This window comes from Durio zibethinus, chromosome 18 (assembly GCF_047325235.1).
Source record: "Durio zibethinus cultivar Kanyao isolate XHJ-2024 chromosome 18, ASM4732523v1, whole genome shotgun sequence".
Lineage (NCBI taxonomy): Eukaryota > Viridiplantae > Streptophyta > Magnoliopsida > Malvales > Malvaceae > Durio > Durio zibethinus.
This window is the reverse complement of record NC_143179.1, coordinates 23,159,757-23,180,090: the sequence shown is the minus strand read 5'-3', so window position 1 is coordinate 23,180,090 and position 20,334 is coordinate 23,159,757. Positions and strand designations below refer to the sequence as shown.

The following is a 20,334-nucleotide window of genomic DNA, read 5'->3' as shown; positions in this document are numbered from 1 at the left end:
GCAAATCAACAATGACATAGAAGGAGAGAGAGAGATACAAGGCAGCGCCTTCAACCCACCATGAAAACGGGAAAACAAAGAAAGAGAAGAAATGAGTCCAGACTTCAAAGGAGATAACGAGGGTAATTTGATCATCAAAATGTCCACTTGCATAATTATTGTCTGACATGAGAATGGCCTCCAACGAGGCTAACGGTTTGGACCAACGAACAGGGTTAATGGTCCAGGGGCAAAACAGGTCAGGAGTTTATCCGCCAGCCAGCTACCACATTAAAATCTTGATGTAAATTTAGAAATGGAGCCATTGGCTATAGGCAAATGCGTTCTAGCAAAGACTGTACTAGTTGCGAAATTGTGCTTTGGAAAGGATGCATCATTGAAAGAAAGTACATCTGGGTCTACCCCAAATGAAAGTTTAAATCTGGTAGATAACCCTTTTCCTGTTTAAGATTTTTAATCTGACATGAAGTTTCATTCATTAAATGTTTCTTTGGTGGTTTAACAATATAGCAGAGGTGACATTCCTCCATCAAATATCAGAATCTGATATTTCTTCTCATAATAATAATTGCATAAATAACAAGATTTATGGAGTGGATGCTTCTTGAATTTCAACTTCGGCCAAAAACAACTATTTTCCCTGCAACCATGTGATGAGTTTCACATGATTCATTTCCTAACGAATTCATTTAAAGATTGTGCCTTCAATCTTGGGGCAATATTTAGCAGAGTCAAAGTTCAGGAAAGCTATATGAACATTATTTTCTCAAGTTCAATAAAAAAAAGAATGATGAAAAAGAAAAGAAATCTACTGTGTTTCTATTTCCTTTTCAATTTGCTCATTCCACTATTTCAGTTCAGATATTTTATGTTCAAGCTTAAACTTAACAGTTCAAAATTTCTTGTTAAGAGATTGTTAAGTAAAGAAAGACTCCAAGCATGTACTTCAATTCAATTTTACAGACATATTCTGATAACAAGACCATAGGATTCATCAGAACAAAGTATACAATAACTCACATTCCACTCAACTGACAAAAATAGTAGAATCTAATAAACATAAAAATTAACCTGGCATCATCATTCTAGAACAAGCTTTACATTAAGTTGAAGTTAGTACTATGTTTTTCTTTAAACAAAAAATATGTATCTTCCACTTTCGCACTTAATTTCAATAGGTTGACTTTTGCTATTAATGTTATAATCTTGCCCACACAAGACAACCCCAGAAACTATCAACAAAAGATTCAATTTTTAACGTATGAATTTAAGGCATGGATTTAAACTTTTCAGTGGAATTAGAGAATCTGACACAGAGGACAACCCAAGAAATTGCAATCCACAAAGCCTCCAAAATCAAACGTAATTGATAATGAAGTAAATAGATTAAAACAATCACAATAGGACATCCAATGGCTTGATCAAACTTGCTTTCAATCTTAATCACAAAATTAAATATTTATGATCGTTAATTTTCTTGGTCCACCATTTCCCACTTAAATCAAATTTTTTGTGGAGTCTTATCCGGATCCTTGGAATCATGTCTTGCCACTATTTAAAACATCAGCTAAATCAAGATTTTGGAATCATATTAATCCACTGATGTGGCCTTAAGTAGGAGACTTTTCTGTTTACTTGCATCAGTGACGGTAACTTATTCCCAGGAATCATGCACTGAAATAAAGAAGAAAACAAATATGTGATGTAAGGAACAGCTCAGACCTGGTGGCTTTATGGATTTTTCTTGTCTATTGCGATTACGTACATGTCAGTTTTTGAACTTAAGAACATGGAGATTCTATGCCCTTTTTTTTTTGTCAACAATGGCATGAAAACTTTTACGTATTCTTTGGTCTATGTGCCGTCTCTAAATTAGACCAAGTCCATGATAACATGGAGAGTGATTCCTGAATATATACAGACTTATGTTAGAAAATAAAGTTTACCGGCAAAAGAATAGTCTTTTACGAAACAACTCTAAACTTCCTTCTTTTTTTCATATATTCCTTTGCCTGCCTCTTTTCAGTCAAGGAATTTATTTAGAGAAGAAGAAAATTAAACAAAATTCATTATGAAAATGGACCGTTAGAAGAAATGAGGTGATTGAACATTTTCCTTTTGTTTTTGGGTTAAAGAAAATTACTTATCTAGTACATGGCCAAGAGATTTCATTTGCTAGAGGGTTCTCAAATATCTGATCACGCTGATCATAGTCATAAGCAGATGTGGGGAGTTGTATCAGTGCCATTTTAACAGCCTTGCTAGGATCCTCCTTAAAATCTTTTAGAATGACAAAGTGCTTAATCACTATTCCTTAGAGAAAAGTCATTCCTCCATTAAATTGCTTGCTCCTTAGTTGTTGAACTAATCTTTGTTCACGAGTAAACAATTAGGAAGTCTGAAAGCTGAGACATTAAAGTTAAGACTTTTCCAGTTGAAGGAGCTGGAGAAGGCTACCAAAATTTTAGTGCTGACAGTTTGTTGGGGTCTGGTGCATCTGGGAATGTCTATAAAGGAACCTCTGAAGTTGAAGGCACGCTAACAATCAAGAGAGCTCACGCTGAGTCATACCAAAGCGTTGAAGAATTTAGAAATGGTGAGTCGCCTTAATTCTACATCCATAATTTAATTTATCAAGAAGTATTCACAGTTCAAGTTTGATTGAGAGACTTTAGATTATAGAATCTGGATAATTGACTTGTTTTTACTGGTTTCTTGAAACAGAAGTGAGGCTTCCTTAACAGTAAATCATCTGAATCTCGTAGGTTTGAAGGGGTTTTGTGAAGAATCTGGTACGTAAAATGAGCCTCAAGTCATCCATCAATTATTCAATTGTTTAAGTTTGCATTAAGAATTTAAGGGGAAAATTTTGTATCATTTGTAACAGGACTAAAAGGTGCAAAGATATTGGTTTAGGAATACGTACCACATGGTTCCTTACTTGAGTATATCATGGGTAAGCACCCATTTGAAACATTTCACAGAGACAAGAAACCAATAAAAAAGAACAGAAAAGGAAATTCTCATGTCTGCTCACTTTTTGGAGTGTAGGAAGAGGAGGAAGAAAGTTGACGTGGAGGCAAAGAGTAAACACAGCTATTGGAACAGCTAAAGGTAGATTTCCCACGTAAAAAGTAGGTACAAAATATTATTAACAGGGTTACCTGAAATTATTTTTTTTTTTTTTACAGGAATAGCTCACTTACATGATGGGATTAAGCCTAGTATAATCCACCGTGATATAAAACCTAACAACATCTTAATTGGAGACGGTTCGAAGCCAAGGTCTCAGATTTTGGACTCGTGAAATTGGGACCTTTTATTGGTGTTATCCTTCTGCAACTTGTTTGTGCCCGGCCTGCTGTAGATTCAACTAGAAATCAACATGATTATCATATTATTGATTGGGTTAGCTAGTTTATCAATTATAATTTTGCTTTGAAGCTGTTAGTAATCTGCCAATTTAGAGGCTAAACATGTTCTAAAGTAAGCTGTTAAAATGCAGGCAAGGCCCAGTATAAAGAGGGGCAGCATCGAAGAAATCCTTGATACTAATCTTTTATACGAACCATGCAATATGCAAATGATGGTGAGGATGGGAAAACATGGTCTAAGATGTGTGGTGAAAATGCCTAAAGACCGTCCAACAATGACTGAGGTCTGGCAAGAACTAGAAGATACACTTTATTCAGTTGGCAACTTCTTGAACAGACAGCCCTTGAGAAGTTCTCGAAGAACAAATGACAAGTTTCCTCGTAGATCATTGGACCAGGATTATTGTCAAAGCTTTAGCTTAGATGATGTTGGATTTCAGAAGTTCCGAGTTGAGATGGATAGTGTTTCATTTCAAAGTATCAGCTTAAGGTGTTTTGAGATCAACAGCAATATTGTTGATGTTGATAAGAAGAATTTGAGCGGAGTAAGTGAGGAGATAGGTAGAGAGCAATTAGAAAAGTAATTCAAGCTTGTTAATAAATTGTTACAGAACATCTGGTTCCTTCCTTTTAGTTCCTTGTTAAGGTATGTGAAAGAAGTTCATGAAGGTATTAACCTACAATTATTCTCCAGTCCATTGTCGGATGTTAAACCTATTGGTGCATACCTTGATGTCAGGAACGTAACCAATCACATCTGCCTTTCTAATGTTTAAAAAAACCATGATCTCAAAATCAGTCACAATTTTGTGAAATTCAACTCCTTTAGCATCAGGCTAATACTATTAGTACTTGCAATTAGCTAATTTAACCACAATAGCTTGCAATAAATATAATTCCTGAGCGAGCTGCTTGGACTGAGTCTTGGGTTTGAGATTAAAAAAAGCGGGACTGGATCAAATGCCGGTCCAACGCTTAAATGATTTGCCAGAAAGGGCAAAAGGAAGCAGCAGATTGGTATTTCTCTTGTCTCACTTGGATAAAGGACCCATTCGCTTTTGCTGTGCCTTCCCTTCCAATCTCCAGAAGAAATGATTTACCTGGCAAGAACCTCCACGGTCCATCAGGGGCCAGAAAATAATCCAATTCCTTTTAATGTAGGACAGAACCCATGACTCCTGGCCATGTTTTGTCTTTATAAACCCTCAATCAGCCACAATAATTGAGAGTGTCCTATGGAATTTAAATGGAAGCTAACCTTGTTAATTTCCAGAACAAGAGCTGGTCAACAAAACGAACCCAGAAAAGGAGATGAATCACTCCACTATTGTCCCTTCCATTCGATGCCTACAAGGTTACAACATTAACTGAAATTATTGTAACATGCAAACAACAATTATAGGTTAAATGAATTTGCAATTTGCAAAACCCCAAAGCCCAGTGTGAGCAAACATGGTTAAATGAATGCTAGAGATGATCGTCCTAAAGAAATAACCTTTGTCTTGTCACCTTTGCAGCTCTATTTTTCTGATTCTTTCCTTTTCCAGCTCAAGGGCTTATAAACTAAATAGAATACGTCTCCAGTTAAAATGTTACATTGTACATTAAAAAATTAAAAATTAATTTAAGGACTGCACCTTCTTTCTTGCTAATAAGAACTGAAGGTATTGTCGAAGTTCAGATAAGGTTACTGAATTGGATACAACAGTTTGAGCCGTCAACCTCATCAACTGATATTAAGTTCCATTGGTGTGGCGCAGGGAGCCAGAGTTTTTGCAGGCAGGTTAACCCCACCTCCTCTCAGGGATAATGAAGGGCCTTTTACTGAGCTGGCTCTGCTCACAAGGTTTGAATCAAGAAATAAAACTACAACGGTGATGTCATCATGGAAATGCCGGCGCACGCCTCGTTCAATCTTCTTCAAATCAGAGTATCTCATTTCTCTCTTTTTAGCAGCTTCCAGCAAGGCCACTTTCACAAGCCTCCTAGCACTCCCCTGTGAGAAGAATAAGCACAAAAAAATCAAATAACAATTATTTTTCTCCATGCTGCATTAAAAGGGTAATTCATGTGCATCCATCCACAAGACATATTTATACCCCTCTTATGCCACTGCACAATAATTACACGAACACACATATGACAAGAGAAACAAAAAAATGTGGGCTTGGTTGCTCAAGGCCTCCATCCAATGATCTTTAAACCTGGATTGTAAGTCAGCATTTAATTTTTGCTTTACATTTCATGCGCAAATGTCACCATTCAATCAAGGAATAATTTGTGCTAAAACTTCTAAAGCTAAGAAACAGCCAATGTAATCAACAATGATCAGCAGCTCAAAGCAGCACTAGAAGTCTAGCAGAAGAAAAGGGAAGATAATAAAATGAGTTGATGTCACACTGAGTGGAGCAACATAGAATTAATGATCTCAAAGTGGAAACCAAAACACTAGGATGAGATTGCTTCAAGTTAACATGAAGTCATGACTCATCCAAAGCACGCATTCTCAATTTGCCAATAGTCATCATAAACCACAAATCATGCTGTTAATAAGTAGACTATAGACTTAATAGTACAACCACACTAAATTCTTCATAAGAGAAGTATATCTTACATTCCGTGGATGATTTTGAACTATATCAACTGCATCCTGATTGGTGAGATGTTCCCAGAGCCCATCAGAAGCAAATATGAGAAACTGATCATTAGGTTGGAGTTCATGCACAGATATTGATGGTTCAGAGCTCAAAATTGCCTTTCTAAAAGGTTCACGAAGACGAAACTTTTCATATAGAGGCTCCCTGTTGAATTCAGCCTTTTTAAGATAAGCATCGCCTATAGATCTAGAAACCTGCAACAAAAAGGTTCTGTAAACATTCTATGCATGTTAGAGCCCTAAAAAAATAATTTATGTTGATTAATGGAAAATAAACTGAGAAACAAAACCAGTTGAACAACATTATACAACTTCCTTTCAATTTAGCAATCATAATGTAATGTTACAACCAAATGAAAGCTGTAAAACGCAGATTTCACACAAGGATAGAAAAAGACACAAGACTTACAATTTTCTATTTAGTTAAATTTACCTTTCAAGCTTTCAATCCATTTATAGCATTCAATAACATCAAGAAAATATAAATTGCATAGACCCCTTTGTATGTCTATCACTAATGTCAAAGCAAAGAACTTACCTGTATCAGGCCCTTCACACGCCATACATTATGCTTTAAAACTACAATGTGTGAGTCATCAGGATGCAAAGAATGCATCTCCTGCCTGACAGACTCTATTCCTACATTATGCTCTGATGACAGCTGGATGGCAAGAACCTCCCCAGTTGCCGTGATAAGCCTTCCCAGCACAGCACGAGAGTCACCAAGGTTAGCAATGTAAAGGGTCCCATTACAAACAACACCAACCAGGCAGCATGATCCAACAGCAGCAATCTGGGGCTTCATAGGCCACTGTTTTGTAACAAGAGAGAAAAATCCCTCTTCTGTTGCCAGATATGCTTTCTTTATGACATCCACAGACATTGATTGCTGCTCTGTGGTGAACCCTGCAAAATAATATTAACAACTGAGTCATTGTGGCACCAACCTGGTTCTCAACCTAAAAGCACGAATAAATGCAACATCCTTAAATTACAGGAAAAGAAAAAGAACTTAGTGTGAGTTCAATAGCTATCCTAGAGAGTGAAATAAATACAATTGAAGCATAATTGGTTCCAAGGTCTCTTACTCTTTAGATGGTGGAACAAGTGATCATTGATATAACGTGATGTCTCAGGGCCGCCATGACCATCGTATATGCCTACAAAGGTGCCGTATGGACCAGACTCAAGAGTGCTTAAGGAGCCAGATTCGATCTGGCTCTGATCCTCAAGAAGATTGTTAGCTTGGACAACAGCCATGGAAAATTCACCATTCAAGTGCTGCCCACTGTCCTTGTACCAAAGGAGCCCTTCTTTCCGGCCTGCTGCATCCGAACCTGTGTGTACATAAGGGTCCGAGGACGGCCGCCAGCAGGCCCTCAGAAAGTTGACCAACCTCGATAACATCCCTCATCTCACCAGGGCCAGCCTCCAATTCCTCCTCAACATCCAAAATTGGATGCAATATATCCACCAAAAACTTAATTCTTCTAATCAATAAAACCGGAGTCCTCTCCTGCAGTCGAAAAAAATATATACACCCCTGTTAAAACAACATACAATTCAACAAACAGTAGCTCACAACTAATTGTCAAATTGATCCCTTCACCCCAAAGGGGAAAAAAAAAAAAAACTAAGACAGTTCTATTATAAAACGAGAACAGACATCCATTTCTGCCTACAATGGAAAATGGAAAAGAACAAAAAAAAGACCCTTAAGCTAATACTGCCAGTGAAGTAAATAAAAACAAAAGAAACGACATAAGATGTAGCCAAAAAGATAAGTGAAGAAAAACAAAATAGAGAGAGTCAAATCTACATTCACATTCCTACGTTTGAACAAAACAATAACCCGGTTAGACACTCAAAATTCTACAACAATAAATGCTCAGTAACTCGAAGGAAAAACATCAATCACATAAATTACTATAAAAAAGGGGGAAAATAAAAGCAAAATAAACTCACAGTAGAAATTGGTTTTTAGCTACTGAAAGATAGCAGATGAAAACGACGGAGATCTAAAAGAAACACAGCAATACATGTGGGTTTTTTAAAAGCGTTAGATCTATAGATCCATCAAATCAACGTCCCAGATTGATAGGCTTTTTGTTTCATTTTGGGTTCTTCGTTTTTTTTTCTTTCTACACTCTTCCTTTTGCTTTTCTTTCCCTCTCCTTTGTTGTTGTAAGTAAAGGAGAAGAAGAAGATAGAAAAGGGAAAAAGAAAAGAAGTAAAAAGGATTTTGAATCAGTGTGATATTGAACAAACTGAAACTGGATTTGGTTGCGGGTGTTTGGTCTTTCTCAGTAGAGGAAAGGCTTATAAAAGAAAACGAACAAAGCGACGGCTGATAGCCAGCAATGCATATGGGCAGCCATGGGCTCCGCATACATACGTATCACCGAAGAAAAGGAAAGGGTTAATATGTAATTTACTTTCTCAACTATATTATTTTTAATGATTATATATCTAATTTTGTTTTTGTCAATTTTTTTATTAATATGGTAAATATTGATCAATAAAAATATATTATGGATTTTTTTATTATATCAGTTTATTGTTAATAGAATTTGTTTATAAAATAAAATATTTTATAAAAATATAATTTTAGTACTTAATGATAATTTTTTTATAAACATTAAATCATGAAAAAAATATAATTCAAAAGCTAAATCACATACTAAAAAAAAATAGGTAAACAAAGAGAAACACCGACGGTCCAAATATTAAATTAAAATCTTTAATAGCAAATTCTAATAGAGTAGCATATATTATAAAAAAAATAAATAATGCTGTATTTTTTTAGGTTAAATTATGTCGAAGGTTTCTATACATTGTCAAATTTGAAAATTTAATTTTTATTTCCTATTTCATATAAATTTAATTTTTGTATTATTATGAATTAATAATTATAATTAATCACTAACTTGATCAATTTTTTATTGTTAAAAATATTAATGTATGCATTAATTTTGTTGACATGATAATTTAAATGAATAAAATTAATTATTAAATTATACAAAATTTTTGTTTTGAAATTTGAAATTTAATCATTGTATTTATATGAAATTTAAAATTTAATCTTTTTAATATAAAATTTTAATATTTCAAATTTTTTATAAATTTTTTAGATTTTTTAAAATATTAAATTTATTATTTTAATATTTTAATATTTTTAATTTCATTTTTTGAAAAGTTTTTGTATTTTTTAAAATTTAACATTTTTATTTAATTAAATAGTTAATTTGTGAGAATTTTTATAAAACTTTCCATATTTTTTTAATTTTATGTTTTTAAGAAAATTTTTATAATTTTTTATGTTTTAAAAAAGTTTATAAATTTTAAATTTTTTTATATTTTTATCTTATTCAAGAAAAGAATAAATTAAAATATAAAATTCTTTGTGCTTCATTATTTTAATATATTATCTCATATTTTTATGCTACTTTACTTTAAATATATTAAAATAGAAGAAACTTTAATGATATGTATTTTTTAATAATTTTTTTCTTTACTTAACTATTGGAAAATATATAAAAAATTTTGTATAAATATATAAGAATTTTAAAAATATAAAAAAATTCCTAAAAATTCCTAAATAGTTAAAAACAAAAATTAAATTTTAAATTTTAAAAAATAAAAAGATTTCAAAAAATAATTTTAAATATTTAAAATATTAAAAAAGTACATTTAATATTTTAAAAAACTAAAAAATTTATTACAAAATTCAAAATATTAAGTTTTTAAAAATTAAAATCAGATTAAAAAATTTTTTCAAAAATTAAGTTCAGCGTCCTTAACTGTCATAAAAGAAGAAGGTAGGCCCTACCCTAGTCCACATGCACGCTACACTTTCACTTCCAACTGCAACGGCAAGAACAACAACCACACTTCTTCAGATCCTCTGAACAGAAAAAAAAAATACTAATAAAATACTAAGGCTCTGTTTGGTTTGAGAAAATTTTCTCTCTTTCGAAACTAAAGCAACCCAAGATCCAAAGACAATATTTTCTTTTTTCTTTCAGTTTTTCCCTTCCAATTTGCTTTTTTCCAAATGCAAATCTTTTTAGAATCTCCACTGGAGTTCTCAAATAACCATTGAAGAAGATGTTGTCTTTGTTAAAGACTGTCTTTTTCTTCTGGATGCTAATCTGGGTCTTAAGCTTTACGCTCAGCTATGGCCGCCGCCGCATCTTCACTTTCGAGATGCTCCACCGTTTCTCTGAACCCGTCAAGAACTGGTCCTTCGCCACTGGAAAGCTCTCTCATTGGCCTGTAAAAGGCTCTTTTGAATACTACGCCGTTCTGGCTCACCATGATCGCCTCCTCCGCGGCCGCAAACTCTCTGATATCAATGCAACCCTTTCTTTCTCTGATGGTAACTCCACTTTTCAGATCAGCTCTTTAGGATTGTAAGGATCTTTTTGCCCTTTTTTTGTATCTTCTGAGAAGTTTTAGATTTGGGGTTTTGTAGGTTAAGTTGATATTTTTACAAAATCTTGTTTGGAAATTTTTTTTTGGGTGCAGTTTACATTATACAACAGTGCAATTGGGGACTCCAGGGGTGAAGTTCATGGTGGCACTTGATACAGGGAGTGATCTTTTATGGGTGCCCTGTGATTGTACCAAATGTGCTCCAACCGAAGGAACTACTTATGCTTCTGTATGTTTTCTTCTTTTTTCTTTTTTATTTTATATTCTGAATTTTTATGTTTTCTTGGCCTTTTCTTCATGCACCTACTGCATTTGGAACTCTAACAATCTACTTCAACTTGTCCCCATAAATGCAGCTCTGTTTCGAATTTGTCTGTTTGTTGCAAAATTTTGCACTCAGATCCTTCTTCTTTGATCATTTTGGAAGTCAAATTATATAGTCCAAAGAAGCATAGTATTTCATTTAACAGTCGAAACTGTATCTCATTTTGTTTAAATGACCCCATAGGATGCTCTAAGAATCCAACTTTTGCACTAAATTGGGCCAGTGGGAAAAGTATGAGTAGGGCTTCTAGTTGACCGGCTAGGTGTGTCAATCACTTCTCTCACTAGTTGTCCCTGTACTGATATTAAACTATGCATTATTTTTGGTGGCAGGATTTTGAGCTTAGTATATACGACCCTAAAGGATCATCGACAAACAAAAAGGTCACCTGCAACAGCAGCTTGTGTGCACACCGTAACCAATGTCTTGGAACATTCAGTAATTGTCCTTACATGGTGTCTTACATGTCGGCTCAAACTTCTACTTCTGGCGTTCTAGTGGAGGATGTTCTTCACCTAACAACTGAAGATGATCATGCAAAATTCGTAGAGGCATATGTCACATTTGGGTAAGCTCTCTTAATATTCAGCTTAACCAGTTTGAATGCCTTATTCTTGCATTTTTCCTTAATTTGAAGGGATCTGCATAGCCGATATTTTGCTTCCCAAACTCTTGTCTTGGTTCAGATGAAAATGCAATATGAATTGTGCAGCTGTGGGCAGGTACAAAGCGGTTCATTCCTCGATGTTGCAGCTCCCAATGGATTGCTTGGACTTGGTATGGAGAAGATAGCAGTTCCTAGCATTTTATCACAGGAAGGTTTAACAACTGATTCTTTCTCCATGTGTTTTGGACATGATGGAGTTGGAACAATCAGTTTTGGAGACCAAGGTAGTCCTGACCAGGAAGAGACACCATTTAATCTTAACCCATCACAGTAAGTGGTAATTTTCTCATTTACTTGATGCTGATCATCTGTAAATATAGATTGATATATTTGTTGCTGGAACTTTTTATCTTATTTTACAAATAATCATGATTTATCCTGCAGTCCAACCTATAACATTACCGTAACTCAAATTCGGGTGGGGACAACTTTAATTGGTGGTGATTTTACTGCTCTTTTTGATTCTGGGACCTCGTTTACATACTTGGTTGACCCAACATATTCAAATGTTGCTAAGAATGTAAGTACTTCATATGTTAAAAACCAATGAAAGTTCATACTTGATGTCAAAACTTAGTAATTTATGCTCTTTTACAGTTCCATTCTCAGGCACTAGATAGGTGGCACCCACTTGATCCAAGGATCCCTTTTGAGTACTGTTATGATATGAGGTCCATTGTTTAGTCTTGTTTATATCTTTTTTTTCTCCACTTAGGTTGAATTCTGTACATCTTATCATTTTCTTTGTGGCATGCAGCCCTGGTGCAAATGCTAGTTTAATACCTAGTATGAGTTTAATAATGAAAGGTGGTAGTCACTTTCCTGTGTATGACCCAATAATTGTCATTTCCACTCAGGTGGTGTCCTGCTCCTGGACTTTTTTTTTTTGTTCTTTACATTGAAAATTGCATTCAACAATTTGATCTCTAATGATTTGCAGATTAAACTTGTATACTGCTTGGCTGTCATCAAGAGTACAGAACTGAATATTATTGGACGTAAGTCTTGCATATTGCATATGATTAATTGAGTGCTTCCACTATGTTATTAAGTTCGAAGTGATGAGAAGACAAACCTTGATTTGCTTGATTTCTAGGATTTCTTGTGCTTATAATCTCACTGAAAAATACCACATATGAATCTGGTTTATCTATTGCCTGGCTGTCTGCATTAAAGAATGAAGAGAGGTGAATTAGGAAACGTAATTTCTCATTGCTTGATTTAATGAGGCTCATTAAATCAGTTCTCTACAGACTGTAGATGATGAATCAAAATCATCTTCTTAATGACTTATATTTCTCTATGATTTACGTGTTTGCTTATTTGGCTGTTCTTTCCTCTAAACAGAAAACTTTATGACCGGCTACCGTGTGGTGTTTGACCGAGAAAGATTTGTCTTAGGCTGGAAGAAGTTTGATTGTAAGTGATGCTTTTATTCATAAACATAATTTTCCCTATGCTTTAATATCTTGACCTTGGATACAGAATTAATTGGCTTTCATACAGGTTACAATGTTGAAACTAAAACATCCGAAGTAGAATCACATCCTGCCTCTGCACCTCCTACTTCTGCTGCTGGAATCCATAATTATTCTACCCCAGAATCAACAAAAGATATCAGGAATAACAATTCTCGCACTTCAGTTGCCTTGCGATCTTGCCATCCCTATGTTTCAGTTCTGTCATTCTTTGGAGTTGTCTTCCTTTTGCCTCTATTGTTGTAGGGCATTCTTGGCTACTTTCTGAAGCCAGTTACAGTCCCCTGCTATAGCATATTTAGGCTATATCTTTCCTTTATCTTCATAGAAATAGCAATGAAAATACCTTTACCTGTTTCATAGTGTATGCCATGGTTTAGCAAACCTCCTTTTTTTTTAGATGATAAAAATTGATCCGGGCTTCATTAGGCTCTACATGCGATTGTATCATTGCCTATTGTCCATATCTTTTCATTTCCTTTTAGCATTTAGCAAAGGATAGGTATCTGTTCATTTTTATTGTTGTATTTTTTTAACATGGACACACAAACATTATTGTCTTTCATATCATCATATATGTAGCTACGATACAAAATTTAGCTCATTTCTGGTGGAATAACTCTGTCCAACAAAGCCTGACTCAGTTTCTGTCCAATATGTTTCAATTTTCAACTTTGCAATCCAATTTTCTGCTAGCAGCAGCTTATGCCTTTCTAAGATACAACTCCTGATAACAGTGAAGATTTAGTAAAAAGTGAATATAGCTTCCAAACATTGGCATCGAATGTTGCTAAATCTCCTCAACCATAAAATGATGTAGCTTCTCTCGTCTAGTTGTATTTAAAACCATTAGTTTCTGGATGCTTTGAGTCGATGTTTTTCATTTTGTTCCCTTTGTGCGCATTCAATAAAATGCTTGATTGCTTCTTACAATTTTATTAAATTCAATCCAGAAAAGTACATGACTGTGTCATCGTAGAGTCTTTGATCTTGAGAAGATGGCACTGGGCTGGAAATCATCTGACTTTGAGTAACATGTCTTCTGTTTCCTGTGCGTTCTATGCGTCCAATTGATCTCTTAAATCTCTAACAATGAGATCTGATTACTACACGTTATGATATTGAGGCCTCTTAACACTTTGAGTCAAGCCAGCAACTGCAGCCCCCCTCCCCCCCCAGCTATTGCTTTCAGACAATCCTGGAGCCACAGCAGGAAAAGGAAATGGTAATAATTCTGATGTTTCAAGGGCATCACCAACCACGACCAATCAATCACCCCGGATGAAAACTTTCTCTTATGCACTCACAATTGCTCTCAGTCCTGGCCTAATTGAATCATTATCAGAGCCCCCCCTCCCGCCCACGTCGTCCCTGTACCATAGCCATAGGTATTGAATGCTTCAGGTTTACCGGAAGCGATTTTAGCTCCCTATTTTTCTATTCATGTTAGTGGCATAATAACACCAGGAGGCTGTAAGAAATGATTGATTCTAAGTTATATAGAAAACAATTCCGAGCTGCCTGCCTTTTCAAAACATCATACATGTTTCTGAGAGCTCCAATGGCATCTTTGTTTTGTGGTATCCCGACCCGACCTTTGGAAACCAAAGGGCTTCGCAGTTGAAATCTATGGGTATGGGGTTATCTTCATTTGAATTTACCTGACATCTCTTTTGGAAGTCCATTTCAGTTCTAGTTTTGGACTGCTAAATATTGAATTTACCAATCCTGTTTATGTCTGGCCTCTCTCTTTTTCTTTTTTTTTTCCCGAAAGTGTGCCAATATTATTCTATTAATTTTGTTTAGTAAATTTTTTTTTGTTTTTTATTTTTTAAAACTTTTCTTTTCTATTATTTTTTAAAATTTAAACATAAAAAATATTTATAAAAACAAGACTATATTTTATTTAACTTTAATTATAAAAAGATTAATATTATGAATAATTTTTAAATTATAATAAAATATTTAATATAATATTTAAATTTTAAAAATTTTAATGTAATATTTAAATTTTAAATTTATTAATTAATATAATATTTACTTTTAATATAATTAATTTTAGATGATAATACTTAATAAATAAATAATTTTTTAAGTATTATATTAATTAATAAATTTACAATTTAAATAATTTTTTAAACTTTTTTAAATTTTAAGTGTCACATATTTTAATATACTTCTATAGCCATTTATAATATAATATATTATCAAATACAATAATAATGAAAATTCTTAATTTAAAAAATTAATAAAATGATACATATTTTTTTATATTTATTCAAAGAATAAAACAATTAATTTAAAAAAATAATACATATATATATCTTCCTGTCAACCCATTAAAAAATTTCACAAAGCATGCATTACATAACTTCTCTTATAACATTATCCCATTATAAAATATGAATGTAAGAATATTTTCTCTCTTTTTTCGGATTTTTATTTTATTTTATTTATTATTATATTACTACTTAACTTTGTAATTGCTTTCTGCCACTTTCTGGAATCGTCGTCAACTCACTGCTCCTCTCTTTCTCTGTTCACTGACTCTGATGGCTTTTGCTCCTTATTTGGTTGCAGTTCCAATCGATACCTCAAAGCACGCAAAAACTTCAATTCTCCCTTTTTCTTCTTCTTCTCCTTCTTCGTCTATTGAGTCTCTGTCTTCGTTAGCTTTCAGTTCTTCTCTGTTTTCTAAAACTCGAAATGTTCCCAGAATTCGTAGAATCAGACCCAAAGGTGACTTCTTTTATTATTTTTTTGATTTTGATATTTATTACACTGTTGGATTTAGTGTTCTTGAGTTTGCCGAATGCTTGTGGAGTTCAGGAATTTTGATTTTTTTTTTTTTTTTTGGTTTAATTGTGAACAGCAAAGGCTAAGCCCGAAGAATCTGAAGTGAACTTGGCAGCAGATGCATTTACTCATTTCAAACATCTGCTTCTGCCAATAGCTGACAGGAATCCTTATCTTTCGGAAGGAACAAGACAGGTGACCTTAAAAAGACATAAACACCCTCAGTTTTAGAGCATCAGTTATTAATTCTTCCAAATAAATAATGGTATATTTAAGATGCCCAATACTTATTTGCATTTGGGTCGTCACTCTTTGGTTCAAAATTTTTTAGCAGGCAGCTGCAACAACTGCTGCTTTGGCAAAGAAGTATGAGGCTGACATTACTGTTGTGGGTATGTGTACTGTCCTTTGTCCGTACCATTTTGTATGTATGATCAAAGAACATATATAGTTAAAGCAAGATTTCAAGAACTAAGAACTTTTATGTACGTTGCAGTTATTGATGAAAAACAGAAAGAGGCTTTGCCAGAGCATGAAACTCAATTGGCTAGCATTCGGTGGCATCTCTCTGAAGGTATGTATTCTATGCAGTCTTAAATTTTGCGAAAATTCATGCATGCTGGTTTTTGTTTATGCGTCTGATACCGTTGTTCGCAACATAATGCTTCAGACATTGGCTCAGGGCCAACGGAAATTCACCTTGCATAGAGATGTACAATGTAATTAATGTCATAACCCCAAGATAGATGTGTAGAATGTTTCATCGAGAAATGGTCCTTTGGGCATTTTTTGGTCTTGCTTCCCTGGAATGTGCATCCCAAATTAGATACGATTGGTAGTATTTGGTACAATATATTTGCCTATATTATTTGTGTATCACATGGATGTGCCTCAAAAGTTTTCTGATTGGCAACTAAAAGTACAACATATACATGAAACTAGGGTTGTGGTAACGTAGCTTATTTTGACATTTCTATTTTCTTTAAATGCATTTTTCTGACTAGGTGCTTAACTTATGTGAGAAAACGATAGGTGGATTTCAGGAATTCAAGTTGTTGGAGCGACTTGGGGAAGGAAGCAAGCCTACTGCTATCATTGGTGAAGTTGCTGATGACCTGAATTTGGATCTAGTGGTTATGAGCATGGAAGCCATCCATTCCAAGCATGTGGATGCAAATCTGCTGGCTGAGTTCATCCCTTGTCCTGTCCTACTTTTACCATTATAAGACGTGTAGTCCTTTGAGATTGAACTCAACTGTGGTGCAAATGCCAGTTTTCTCCTAGGCTTTTGTGATCTATTTAGTTTGTTTAAGCTATGCTAATGATTTGCTTATTTATGAAAGTGCTTGTCAGATTACAAGAGCTGGGGAATGGCAGACATGGCATTATCCATGAATGATTGAACTTAGCATAACCTAGAAGTGCCAGATTGATAATAATATTAAAACGAAGTTGCATTTGTATTTACATAAATAGAATGTTGGATCCTTATCCCATTGAAGCATATATACAACCTAATCACAGCAGATGAGAGAGGAAGATTTGAAGTACCGCTAATCTTTGATGGAGGAATATTTTGTGGGGAGCAACTTTTTGACATTGTCCGTAGAAATAGTATTTTGCTCTTTCAGAGATCCAGCCGTAACTGGGTGGCATGTAGTATGGGTTGGTGCGCAAGCAAGTCTGAGGGAAAGACCTGTTCTAAGTTAGTTGAATAAAAGAAATGGTCCAAGGCAGCCTGGAAGGGCTGTACCATACACTTTGCTGACCTGTTAAATATGTAGGAAACTCGGGCAGCGTTAGGTGGGTTCTTTAAATAGATCTCTATTTTACACCTCTACGAAATATGTGGAATTGAATTTGACTGGCGCCAGAATTGTGAATGGTTCATGGATCTGCCTCTAAGCAATCATTCCTTGTCTTCTTGAATCCTCTGCTCTATCTACTTCTACAACAACAGCTTTAGTTTGTTCTTGAAAGCACTAGTATCTAAATTCTCATGGGAAAGTTGAAATGCACATTATCAAGGGCTGCTTATGTAGCTGGATCGGATGCATTTAAAGTGCAAACAGAGTACCCGACAAGATGTTATAGTGGGATTTTTGGCATAATCCATATATGGGGTCTTCCTCCTTGTCTCTTCTCTGTTTAATCAATTGACCTTAGTCGGTGTCACTAACTTATCTGGGAGCTCCTTTTCCGTGCATCCAAAAGCATTGCATTTTGACCTTAACCTTGTAGCCTGTAGGGGTAAGAGTTGCTCTGCCATTATGAAATACTTCCTATCTCCACACTTTGATCAGCCTACCGGTGACATATCAGCGGTCTCCGTAGTTTCTCATCATTGTTCCAACGTTAATTTCACTGCCAACTCAAATAAATAGATTTATACTATATTGTTAAATCCGAAAGTCACTAGATTACACGACTGAAAAGGGCATCTGCGGGGCGTCTAGCCAGGAAATGCGGTCTTTTAATGCAAGAAAATGAGTTCCCCAACTTCGTTAATAAAAAGAAAAAAAAAAGCCCCAAGGCTCGGCTGGCAGCCAATACAAGGCATGCAAAAGAAAATAGGCAGGAATGTTCAGCATGTCGGTCGCGATACATTAATTAGAGAAGCCTGGTATTCATATTTCCATACCTACTCCACTGACTTTTTTCCCTTTATTTCAAGAACCATTTAACAAAAAGTTCAACCAGTAATGTTACGAGTCACAACTTATAATTAACAAGTGCTAACACTGAGAGAACACATAGAAAAACATATAAATTATCTAAAACAAATATACATAGACAGCATCTACGGAGCCAGGGTCCTGGGGGACCAGACTAGGGCTTTAATTTGTAGGGTTGCTATGGAAGGATTTCAAAGCTTTAATGGCGGAAGCTCTGAGTATGTATTGATGATATGCTGCTGCAGCAAGCGCTCCAATGAAAGGTCCAACCCAAAATATCCACTTTTTTCATCACCATCACGGGCCAATGAACACAAATAACCCTCAGAAGTTAATATTCAATACTAGTATAACAATATGGTGAAAAATGAAATTAACTATAAACCTGATCATCCCAGGCTTTTTCATTGTTGTAGATCACAGCCGCACCAAGACTCCTAGCCGGGTTTATGCCAGTGCCAGTGATTGGAATGGTGGCCAGGTGCACCACAAACACAGCAAAGCCTATTGGCAGGGGAGCCAACACCTAAACAAAACCGTTTCAGATAAACCCGGAAGCTTTGTTTAACTCATATACAAAAGCTTCAGAAAAACAGCACTAAAAAAGAGTGATCTTGTACTAATCTTATATTCTACTATAATACTCACAGGGACATAGGAGTCACGTGCGTTTCTTTTGGGATCGGTGGCGGAGAAAACGGTGTAGACAAGGACGAAAGTGCCAATGATCTCTGCTCCCAAAGCGGTATTTTTTGAGTAACCAGGAGCCACGAAGTTGGCACCTCCCCCTAGTCTATTGTAGGAGTTCCTCATCAAGGCCTTTGCTAAACCTGCGCCACAAATAGCTCCCAAGCATTGCGCAACCATGTAGGCCACCGCTCGAACCAATGAAACCTTCCGGGCCACGAACAACCCAAACGTAACAGCCGGATTAATGTGACCACCTGTTTAACAACGAGTTTACATTTGATCCACTCTCATGTTCATCGAAACCAATTTAATCATATATCCATCTTTTTTAGCCAGATGAGATCAAAAAAGAAAAAGAAAAAAAAGCGTGGTCTATATGCTATTACACAGAGCATAGTTTTCAAGTCAATATGTCCTCTACTTCGTAGAATAGCTTGATTGATTCACTAAATACTTTAGTTTAATAACAGTTCAAGTGCTGGAATTTAACCATGCAAATGACTATTCTGGAAAAAGCACGTACGGTAAACGCATTCAAGAAGGTGGGGATACGGAAATAAATATACAAAAGACAAAAGCCAAAAGCCAAGTCTTAGTGAAGCAGAATGTTTATGGTTACCAGAGATGCCGGCGGTGCAGTAGACGAGAACGAAGATCATGCCACCGACAGCCCAAGCAATACCAAGAGGACCAACACCATCACAGGGGCCTGTTTGCCTTTTGTGACCGATAACAGTGGCAACTAAGATGTAAAGAAATAAAAGGACAGCAACGAACTCAGCTAGGAGAGCTCTGTAAAAGGACCAGCTCTTAAGCTCTCCCATGTCCAACAAGCGAGCCGGTGGCGGGTCTACGTAATCCTTCCCGTGTAGCTTGTGAACTTGGCCATCTCTACTATTTTCCATGGGTGCTATTTTCCAACTATCTATTGATGGAGTACCTTCGTTTTCTCAAACAACGTTGCGATCTTCTTGCTTTTGCAATTATGGCTAGGCAGAATAAATAAGCTTTCGACTGATGCATTGGATCCATTTGCAGAGACAATGTGACAGACAGAACAATTAATGCCCAAAAGTTTGGTGATGAGAATGGGCAAAGCCCATTTGTGTCCTATCTAATCAAAAGGAAACCAAGCCTGAAAATAAACTTCATTCGGATGCATTGCTCAAACCTTTAACGATGAGACAACATTTGTATAAAATCACCGTCTGATCATCCTTGACCATGAAAATGGAAACA

General features: G+C 35.3%; 4 protein-coding genes and 1 pseudogene across 15 annotated transcripts; 3 read left to right on the top strand and 2 right to left on the bottom strand.

Moving 5' to 3' along the window:
- Window positions 1-2,154: 2,154 nt before the first annotated feature.
- LOC111300127 (putative receptor-like protein kinase At5g18500) lies at window positions 2,155-4,308 on the top strand (annotated as a pseudogene).
- Window positions 4,110-8,403, bottom strand: LOC111300126 (putative protein phosphatase 2C 60). Of its 10 annotated transcripts, none has more exons than XR_016330107.1 (8): window positions 7,996-8,389; window positions 7,119-7,546; window positions 6,569-6,936; window positions 5,989-6,225; window positions 5,012-5,370; window positions 4,870-4,937; window positions 4,633-4,721; window positions 4,110-4,552 (listed from the first exon to the last, which is right to left on the bottom strand). XR_016330107.1 is itself a non-coding variant. In XM_022895767.2 (5 exons), the coding sequence occupies exons 2-5, from the start codon at window positions 7,435-7,437 to the stop codon at window positions 5,101-5,103; spliced, it is 1,194 nt and encodes a 397-aa protein (XP_022751502.1). In that variant the 5' UTR covers window positions 7,438-7,546; window positions 7,996-8,403; the 3' UTR covers window positions 4,794-5,100. The 10 variants fall into 10 exon arrangements, 1 of the variants encoding a protein (XP_022751502.1); XR_016330108.1 differs by having other exon boundaries at window positions 4,110-4,474; XR_002691401.2 differs by having other exon boundaries at window positions 4,110-4,721.
- Window positions 8,404-9,869: 1,466 nt separating this feature from the next.
- On the top strand, window positions 9,870-13,537 carry LOC111300823 (aspartyl protease family protein 1-like). Of its 2 annotated transcripts, none has more exons than XM_022896433.2 (10): window positions 9,870-10,442; window positions 10,558-10,693; window positions 11,122-11,357; window positions 11,502-11,726; window positions 11,841-11,976; window positions 12,054-12,127; window positions 12,214-12,313; window positions 12,397-12,454; window positions 12,804-12,875; window positions 12,963-13,537. In XM_022896433.2, the coding sequence occupies exons 1-10, from the start codon at window positions 10,138-10,140 to the stop codon at window positions 13,178-13,180; spliced, it is 1,560 nt and encodes a 519-aa protein (XP_022752168.1). In that variant the 5' UTR covers window positions 9,870-10,137; the 3' UTR covers window positions 13,181-13,537. The 2 variants fall into 2 exon arrangements, with proteins under 2 accessions (XP_022752168.1, XP_089603004.1); XM_089746878.1 differs by having other exon boundaries at window positions 9,914-10,408.
- Window positions 13,538-15,410: 1,873 nt separating this feature from the next.
- LOC111300125 (uncharacterized) lies at window positions 15,411-17,092 on the top strand. 2 transcript variants are annotated; one of them, XM_022895765.2, is made up of 5 exons: window positions 15,411-15,673; window positions 15,807-15,925; window positions 16,062-16,122; window positions 16,227-16,304; window positions 16,763-17,092. In XM_022895765.2, exons 1-5 carry the CDS (start codon window positions 15,487-15,489, stop codon window positions 16,954-16,956), a joined length of 639 nt encoding a protein of 212 aa, XP_022751500.1. In that variant the 5' UTR covers window positions 15,411-15,486; the 3' UTR covers window positions 16,957-17,092. The 2 variants fall into 2 exon arrangements, with proteins under 2 accessions (XP_022751500.1, XP_022751501.1); XM_022895766.2 differs by having other exon boundaries at window positions 15,413-15,673; window positions 16,065-16,122.
- A 135-nt stretch (window positions 17,093-17,227) lies between these two features.
- On the bottom strand, window positions 17,228-20,215 carry LOC111300123 (aquaporin PIP2-7-like). Its single transcript, XM_022895764.2, has 4 exons — window positions 19,715-20,215; window positions 19,054-19,349; window positions 18,791-18,931; window positions 17,228-18,687 (listed from the first exon to the last, which is right to left on the bottom strand). The coding sequence occupies exons 1-4, from the start codon at window positions 19,998-20,000 to the stop codon at window positions 18,568-18,570; spliced, it is 843 nt and encodes a 280-aa protein (XP_022751499.2). The 5' UTR covers window positions 20,001-20,215; the 3' UTR covers window positions 17,228-18,567.
- Window positions 20,216-20,334: the final 119 nt, after the last annotated feature.

Coding starts and splice junctions, on each gene's coding strand:
- LOC111300126 (XM_022895767.2), bottom strand. CDS start 7,437: ATGTTATCGAGGTTGGTCAACTTTCTGAGGGCCTGCTGGCGGCCGTCC. Junction 6,226..6,568: donor GTGTGAAGGGCCTGATACAG/GTAAGTTCTTTG, acceptor TTTTTGTTGCAG/GTTTCTAGATCTATAGGCGA. Junction 5,371..5,988: donor TTCAAAATCATCCACGGAAT/GTAAGATATACT, acceptor TTCTTCTCACAG/GGGAGTGCTAGGAGGCTTGT.
- LOC111300823 (XM_022896433.2), top strand. CDS start 10,138: ATGTTGTCTTTGTTAAAGACTGTCTTTTTCTTCTGGATGCTAATCTGG. Junction 10,443..10,557: donor CAGATCAGCTCTTTAGGATT/GTAAGGATCTTT, acceptor TTTTGGGTGCAG/TTTACATTATACAACAGTGC. Junction 10,694..11,121: donor AAGGAACTACTTATGCTTCT/GTATGTTTTCTT, acceptor TTTTGGTGGCAG/GATTTTGAGCTTAGTATATA.
- LOC111300125 (XM_022895765.2), top strand. CDS start 15,487: ATGGCTTTTGCTCCTTATTTGGTTGCAGTTCCAATCGATACCTCAAAG. Junction 15,674..15,806: donor TCGTAGAATCAGACCCAAAG/GTGACTTCTTTT, acceptor AATTGTGAACAG/CAAAGGCTAAGCCCGAAGAA. Junction 16,305..16,762: donor TCGGTGGCATCTCTCTGAAG/GTATGTATTCTA, acceptor AGAAAACGATAG/GTGGATTTCAGGAATTCAAG.
- LOC111300123 (XM_022895764.2), bottom strand. CDS start 20,000: ATGGAAAATAGTAGAGATGGCCAAGTTCACAAGCTACACGGGAAGGAT. Junction 18,932..19,053: donor CACGTGACTCCTATGTCCCT/GTGAGTATTATA, acceptor GGTTTTGTTTAG/GTGTTGGCTCCCCTGCCAAT. Junction 18,688..18,790: donor AAAAAGCCTGGGATGATCAG/GTTTATAGTTAA, acceptor TGATGAAAAAAG/TGGATATTTTGGGTTGGACC.